The sequence below is a fragment of the Diaphorina citri genome, unplaced genomic scaffold, assembly GCF_000475195.1.
Source record: "Diaphorina citri unplaced genomic scaffold, Diaci psyllid genome assembly version 1.1 scaffold930, whole genome shotgun sequence".
Classification (NCBI taxonomy): domain Eukaryota; kingdom Metazoa; phylum Arthropoda; class Insecta; order Hemiptera; family Psyllidae; genus Diaphorina; species Diaphorina citri.
The window spans coordinates 32,964-41,290 of NW_007378361.1; the positions used below are offsets into that span (position 1 = coordinate 32,964).

An 8,327-nucleotide genomic window follows, 5' to 3' on the forward strand; every position below is an offset into this window, starting at 1 on the left:
ACAATGAAACCTAATTGGCCGGATGTGGCTCTGCTGTTTCTGTGTTTCTAGAAAATGAAACCAGCGTCATATTTTCTGCGACTGGTCGGGAAATATTGGGCCTCTCGGATAGCACAACGCTTTTTTCTCAAAATATTTAATGTCCTCAAAATCTTCTAATATTACCCCAGTTACCAGTTTTGTATTAGTCTGGCGTGCTCTGGGACTTTAAAAAGGGAATGTACCAGCCTAAATTTCCTAGTTAGGGAACCCTTCTGTACCCGGAAAAAGGTGAAGAAGACAAGTTTTGTACTTATAATTATATTACCAGTTTTGTAGATTCGTACAAGCGTAACCCATCTTTTAGAGCTATTTGCCCCTACACCTAAGTCTCAATGTGGGCTTTTTGCATACGAGTTTTGTTTATGATTTAACATTTAAATTGACTCTAATCTTCATCGTCTTGCATCTTGTCTATCTATGTATCTTGAATCCAACGGGCTTTCAACAAGGTTCAAATCAAAATCCAAGACACCTTAGAAAACGACTGCAAAGTTCCACAAAGACTGAAAGATAACCTTTCCAATAGTTGATACGATGGCTTCTCGTCTAGAAGGTACCGGTTCGATTCTCGGTCCGGGTCGAATACTTTGACGAACTCAGTTGATTCGCTACCGGGTAACCTTTACACAACGTTTCAAGATTAAAATTCCATAGTTGGGCACTGTGGGAATGTGTGGTATTTTCGAAGATTCTTCATTTACCATGATGGTCTTCAATATTGTTTATTTCACACACCTTATTTCATATTGTTCAATTTACTCTTTATAATATCCTTGACGGGGACTTTAGTAGGTAATACCTATTCTCGTTGATGGCTTTCTTCTAAATAAATTGCCTATTAATCCTCTCCACTCTTATTTCCTCATTACTCATATGTTCTTAATTTTGTTTAACGACTTTCATCACAATCTCTTCTTTGTGTCGTTTATCGTTCATTCCATTTCATTTTTTACTTTCTATTTTTTTTTTTTTTTTTTTTTTTTTAAAATACATGAGTATGTTGGTAAAAAAATGTAATTAACTATATTACTCACCTTGCAGCTTGGGTACCTAATGTTGGTAATTTCAAATCTAGTAAGTTAGGTTCCTACCTCTAATTAAAATTGATCTCTCCATTTGAGAAAAAAAAATAAATAAATAAATAAATAAAAAGGTACTCTTTAAATGGTTGGTATTATTTTGATTGGTACAATTTTGTATGTAACTATGTACTGGTAAAACGTGTTGGTAACCCAAGGTGTGGTATATCCTCACTTTGCTACTTGTACTTGGTAGAGTTGGTAATACTTCAGACTTGTTATCTTTTTATTAATATGATGATTTTTTTAAATAACTAAGGTTAATTACAAACAAAAACTACCTTAGTTAAGACCTTAGGGTAGCTTTATTTCCTTTCAAATTCATTTGTTGATTTTAGCATAATATGCGTTGAACAAATCAGTGTCAACTGATCTTCAGTTCATTCGATACCTAACCACTAAAAAGCAATTTAATTCAATTTTTTTTATATAACTCAGGGAACTACTTACCTACTCAGGGAACTACTTACTACTCAAGGATCTACTTACCTACCTACTTGTTTTTAATTTGTAGTAAGTACATCAGCTTTATTTTCAAGCTACCTTTGTATTGGTAAGAGACTTAACCAAGGATTTTACCTTTGTGCACAATATTTTGGAGAAATTTGAATAAAGTTCCTCAATTTATTGTAGGATGTTTTACTGTATTTTTACTTTCCTTATCCTATAGGAAGGAAAGTAATGTAATCGGGTCAAAATTTTGATGGTCAGTTTTTAGTGCCAAAACACGTTTTGAGGTCCCTAGAGCCTAAATCCAAAGTTTCAGCCATTGGTCCATTTTTAGTGCCAAAACACGTTTTGAGGTCCCTAGAGCCTAAATCCAAAGTTTCAGCCATTGGTCCGTGTGTGTGTCTGTCTGTAAACAAAATATCTCGAGAACAGTAAGAGCTAGAGAAATTTGGTATGTATGTATCTTTCAAATGTGACAAGGATGCGACACGAAACTTTTGGTTAAGACCGGTGCAACGGTTGGCGGCATTTTACCGCTCTTTGGCGGTTTTCGGTGTAATTTAACAATATCTCGGGAACGGTATAAGCTAAAGACTTGAAATTTGGTATGTAGTTCACAAATATGACAAGGATGCAAAACAAAACGTTTGGTTAAAATAGGTGCTGCGGTTGGCGGTATTTTGACCGCTTTTTGGCGGTTTTCGACCGCTTTTAAAGAGCATTATTGAAAGAAAAAAGTACAAAGAAAAAGAAGCTAGAAGATTGAACAAATGGAGTCAGGTATGAGATATTGTACTTTACTTAAGTAGCAAAAGGAATAGAGAAGAAGCGACCCACTTAGGTACGTATAAAGTTTGACTTTGCTAAAAACCATTTTGGTTAGTCATCTCTAAAGGAAATTAGCTGCAAAGGCTAAAGATAGAAAACACCAATACAGCTTGGATCTGTTGTCTTGCTAGGGGACGTTAATCAGAGAAGATTAGCGTCTGGCTGTGAGACTATAAACAGGGAGAAGAACAGCTAGCCCTAACCAGCCTAGCTAGCTGATAGTTTCAAAGCGTTCTCTCAGCTTGAAAATAACAAGCACAAGTCCTCACGATGCGCGATGGTTGACTGCGGTTCAGGACGAGCCAATTTAACACATGGGTTTCTGTGGAACCGGCTTGTACTTAGAACACTTGAAGGAACGCTGCTAAAGGATGTTATGGAAGGGACAATAGATGGAGCCAGGTCACGTGGCTGACCAAGAACTAAAAATGGTTTTTGGGTGAGTAAGAACACTTGGCTTTATGGATCCATTTGTCATTACATTAAAACAAACGTAAAACATAAATCCAAGTGTTCTTTACTCACCCAAAAAACCATTTTTAGTGTTTGGATTGTTTTACCAAGCGTGTGTACCAACAAATAAGTTAATACAAACTTACTCCTTTGATTTCATACAAATGAGTTAAATTTTAAACATTACAGAAATATTCATCATCTAGTATTCGAGTACATTCATTTTGCTATAAGTACATAATCTACAAGAAAAGGAGTTCATAAAAGCAGAGAGCATTCGCCTTAGTTCTTAACGACTATGCATATGCATACCATGTACATTCGTAGAAGCTTAACCCATCCTTTAGGGCTGTCCAGCCCCTACACCTAAGCCTCAGATTGGGCTTTTTGTGTATGGGGTTAAGCTGATACCATATAGGTACATAGTCTATGCATAAGTATGCACACCAGCCTGCATGTCCTTACAGGTTAAATTGACGGTTAATTCAGTTCAAAACTTGAGGTTAATAATTAACCTCAAGTTTTGAACTGATTCTTCCTAATGATCTTTCTGTGACTCAATTTATTCATGTCGCTCTTGGGATTCGAACCCGAGTCCCTCGGATATGAATTCGATGTCACTACCGGGACTGTTCACATCGGTTAAGGGTAGGCTTGCCAAACGTCCCGAATTGGCCGGGACGGTCCCGAATTTCAGGGGGTGTCCCGGCGTCCCGTTCAGTTTTTCTTTTGGGGCGTTTTGTTCCGATTTTCCGTTTTTGTCGCGGGGTCGCGTCCCGAATCAACATTTCGGATATTTGGCAAGCCTAGTTAAGGGGAATCTTCTATCAAGTAAACTTTTTTTCCTTTTTTCTCTATAGTCTAAACGAGCTAAGTCTCTAAACCATTTTATCACAAAATCTTGAATTGGTGAGTCCGAAGGCGCTGGATAGTTGACTCAGCCACCTGGAAAGAGAAGCAGACATACACACGTTGAATTAGAATTTAGTAATTCACACATCTTTTGAATATCAAGTGTGCGGTGTACCGGAAATCGGCAACTTTTTTACATTTTTATTGAAACGTTTAATAATGCCTACAAAAGTTACCCTTTTAACTTTTGTTAGAATTGAAATCTTGACTTCTAGCGCTGGTCCTAATCAGTTGATTGCACCACGAGACAAAATTTCCACTAAAAGTTGGATCTTTTTTTTTTTTTTACATGTTTTATCGTTAAAAGTTTGGACACCCCACAATCGAGTTGCGACCAGTGGCGGCATTACCAGTGTAAAAAGGTTATTGAAATATGGAAATCGATTGCAAATAAGGCACTTAGTAATGCTGTGATATACAGAGAAGTTGGTAAACAGGCTTTCTTTTACCACAAATAATTCACGATTTGATTTTGATTTGAACCTTCTTTGAGAAAATATCTTCAGACTCACCCAATAGTAGTCTACCGATAATGTTTCGAGGATCGCCAAATAGTAAACCAATAATGTTTTCAGGATCGCTAAATAGTAAACCGATCATGTCATGGGAGATCTAGCTCATGCTGTGATGAATGACTGACACGCGCCCAATGAGTCCATTGTGGAAAATTGTCTAACACTCAATATCCTACCACTTGCTAGCTATAAAAAATAGAAGATAAAGTATGAAGATTTGAGTAGTCCAGTTCCAAATAGCTCATGCCGTGATGAATGACTGACACGCGCCCAATGAGTCCATTGTGGAAAATTATCTATCAGTCTATCACTCAATATCCTACCACTTGCTAGCTATAAAAAATAGAAGATAAAGTATGAAGATTTGAGTAGTCCAGTTCCAAAAGTGGACATGAGCTATCTAACACTCAATATCCTACCACTCGCTAGCTATAAAAAATAGAAGATAAAGTATGAAGATTTGAGTAGTCCAGTTCCAAAAGTGGACATGAGAAAATGGACATTTTAAAGGAAAACATGATCTAAAACATTACTTTCCTTCCTATAGGATAAGGAAAGTAAAAAAGGCATCAAAACTAACAACAACAAAATAGTAATAATAATAACTCTTAACAAAATTATCAGTATACCGACAACAAAGTTATCAGTACAACTCTTAACAAAATTATCAGTACAACTCTTAACAAAGTTATCAGTATAACTCTTTACAAAATTATCAGTATACCTAACTCTTAACAAAATTACCATAGTGCGATGTCTCTTATCCACGCGAAAGCAGGAGTGAAGTTCACCAAGTGAACCCATAATCACACTATCCATCATGCCCAAGTCTTTTCACCACTCTTTTGAAACAAGCAACCGATTTTACTGGTTTTGGTCTTGAAAAAAAAAGCTAAAGTCTGAGGAAATCTGTTGGTATATATGGTATTCCTGGTTCCTGGCAAAGTTGACATCAATTAGTTTTGATAAGGTCAAACTTCTGAGATGTCCAGTTTTGGCACCGTAAAATTTGTCCCCTTTTGGAGCTGGGCTACTCATTTGTAGCGGGATTTTTTTATTAAATTTTTGCCTTGCCCATTCAATTGTTGGTGATCTCAGAGTGCCATGCAACTTTCCCGATGACAAGATGATTCTACGGTCACACTAGGTACTTTGTGTTGACAAACTTTGCTCTGTCTACAAAGCGTAAAATAATTATTCCAAAAAGTACAACTCTTAACAAAATTATCAGTATAACTCTTAACAATGCTTCTGTTGGCTCACCTGTATACACTATTTGATTCTCTCCTGCCATCCTGGTTATCACACACGAGTTTCACAATGAATTCCTCTGCTCCCTGTATCCTTTGAACGAGAAGAAGTGCCTCCTCTGAGTCCAGGAAATTCCCAAACTTGACATCCACTGGATACTTCCCAACGCCAACAATGTCTCTCCTCCTGCGTCTTCGCTTCCCCGTGCCAGGTACAAAGAATGTGGTCGTTGCAGTGCTTGCGGGTGCCAACACGGGCACCGGCAGGAACAGAAGTAATGATGCCAAGAGTAGGAGAGGAAGTAGTGGTAGAAGCAGGAGAGGAATCAGGAGGAGCTTCAAGAACTTGAGGAACTTGAGGAATTTGAAGAAGAGGTAGAGTTTCAAGAAGAGCAAGAACAGAATGAACTTGAGCTTGAGAAGTTTGAGAAGGAGAAGTTTCAACAGGAGGAACCACTTCAGTTTGGATAGACCGAACTTTAACAGGTAGAAGTAGGAGAGGAATCAGGAGGAGCTTCAAGAACTTAAGGAACTTGAGGAATTTGAAGAAGAGGTAGAGTTTCAAGAAGAGCAAAAACAGAATGAACTTGAGCTTGAGAAGTTTGAGAAGGAGAAGTTTCAACAGGAGGAACCACTTCAGTTTGGATAGACCGAACTTTAACAGCGCGATGATCGCAAGCTTCTTGAAGTCAAACTTGTGAGGCGCAGGCTTGTGTATGATAGTCTCCGTGATGACAGGAATATGATGATGTGTATGACCATGACCATGTGCACTATGTCCGTAGTCCGGATGATAGCTAGGACCACTTGACCCATAGCCTGTGTGATACTGGTCAGGGGCGCTGTACCTTTCTTCAAGTAGAAGGACCTAATTTCAAATGTGTAGGTAACGGAATAGCCTAAACATATCTAATTCTAATAGGTAATTGACTCTACTGGCCTTGATCAAAGATCACTGATATATCAACCATCAGGCCTAGGCGATTTATAGTAGGTGTTAGGAATACAGGATCTGACGTTCTCTCTAAAGCAAGTATGTCCAAGCCAGCCTAGTTAGCTTAGTTGGTAGTGCGTCTGCCTTGTAAGCGCTAGGCCGCGGGTTCGATTCCCGCCCGGGGCGGATTTACCACTGTGACCATGTGCACTATGTCCGTAGTCCGGATGATAGCTAGGACCACTTGACCCATAGCCTGTGTGATACTGGTCAGGGGCGCTGTACCCATAACCATAACCAGACGAGAGTTTACTAAGGGGTCGGAAGTTGTAATTGTTGAGTGCTGGCTGTGACCATCGCTTTTTAGCCTCGATGATAGGAAGCTCTTGTACTTCCTCCTCGAAGTATTCGTAGTCTGGAGATTCCGTGGTTGTGGTGGCTCTCATGTAGTAATACCCTTGTGGTTCCTCGAAGTATTCGTAGTCTGGAGATTCCGTGGTTGTGGTGGCTCTCATGTAGTAATAGCCTTGTGGAAACTTTCTCATCATATTCGAGTCCTGATAGGTCCGTGGTGTTGTGAAGCTTGGTAATATAGAGGAAGATTCAAAGTAAGGTGTCATGGGATTCTGCTCAATGTTGCGATTCTTATTATTAGTGGCGTAGGTTGAATAGTCACTCATGTCTTGGGATTGAAACGATGTGTACAGCTGGTTGATTGAATGGATGGGGTTGTTGCTGTTATAGTTGTGATTTGTTCTGTCGAATAAGGATCGGTCTAACTTGTGGTTGTAGAGTTTTTCGTCTTCGTTATTCTGTGCATCCGTATTGACATCGTATTCTACCATTTGTTCATTCCTTCCAACTTCAGCGCCTTCGTCTCGGACAAAGTAATCATTATTAAGCTCATGCTGCACTTGTTGCATCTTCTGAATATCTTTTCTTGGTCTCTGCCGTTTGTGATCGCTACTTCGGATCACGGTTTTTGATTTGCCAGGTGTGATTCTAATTTTACTAGTGTCTCTTCTATGTTTTGCTAAATTCTCTAATGTACTAGAATTACTGCTATTAGAATATGAAAGGCTATCGTACAAATTGCTAAACGTTGTATTTTTTCTATTTACAAACATGATAGCAATGTACTAGAATTACTGCTATTAGAATATGAAAGGCTATCGTACAAATTGCTAAACGTATTTTTTCTATTTACATGGTGGAACATGATAGTTTCAAATAATTGTGTACTATTCACATGATTTTTTACATTGTCATCCGAGCTCATCACGTGATGCGATGCATTTGTTTTGTCCAGATACTTGACATTTGGTATCGCAATACCATCTATCTTTTCTCTCGCAACTTGATCATGATCGCTGAGGGTGTCTTTATTTACATCTAATCGGTAAATTTCTCGCTTCGTCCGATTATTGCTTATGTTGAATCCGAGCTCATCACGTGATGCGATGCATTTGTTTTGTCCAGATACTTGACATTTGGTATCGCAATACCATCTATCTCTTCTCTCGCAACTTGATCATGATCGCTGAGGGTGTCTTTATTTACATCTAATCGGTAAATTTCTCGCTTCGTCCGATTATTGCTTATGGATTTTCTTCTATCCAAGTCACTATTTGCTAATTGATTCGTTTTATTCAAACCCTGTTTGAATTTTATCCACGACTCTTGTTTCATCACGTCACTCGCGGTTCCACTTTCAATAGCTTTGATAAGTACGATGACAATTATAATTTTGTCTATATGCAATAGTTTACTTCTCAGTATATTGTTCATTGTATAGTGCATTGTGTTCAGCAGTTCATCTCATGCATGTCTAATGTTAATCTCTTCAATTTAATCATGCTCCATG

The 8,327-nt window shown here is 38.4% G+C and overlaps 1 protein-coding gene across 1 annotated transcript; it reads right to left on the minus strand.

Annotated features, from left to right (window-relative positions):
* Positions 1–3,730: 3,730 nt before the first annotated feature.
* Positions 3,731–7,856, minus strand: LOC113469028. Its single transcript, XM_026826425.1, has 6 exons — positions 7,675–7,856; positions 6,990–7,585; positions 6,654–6,920; positions 6,008–6,294; positions 5,543–5,943; positions 3,731–3,797 (listed from the first exon to the last, which is right to left on the minus strand). Exons 1-6 carry the CDS (start codon positions 7,740–7,742, stop codon positions 3,731–3,733), a joined length of 1,686 nt encoding a protein of 561 aa, XP_026682226.1. The 5' UTR covers positions 7,743–7,856.
* Positions 7,857–8,327: the final 471 nt, after the last annotated feature.

Coding starts and splice junctions, on each gene's coding strand:
- LOC113469028 (XM_026826425.1), bottom strand. CDS start 7,742: ATGAGCTCGGATGACAATGTAAAAAATCATGTGAATAGTACACAATTA. Junction 7,586..7,674: donor TTTGAAACTATCATGTTCCA/CCATGTAAATAG, acceptor TGCTATCATGTT/TGTAAATAGAAAAAATACAA. Junction 3,798..5,542: donor GAATCAAATAGTGTATACAG/GTGAGCCAACAG, acceptor TTCTCTTTCCAG/GTGGCTGAGTCAACTATCCA.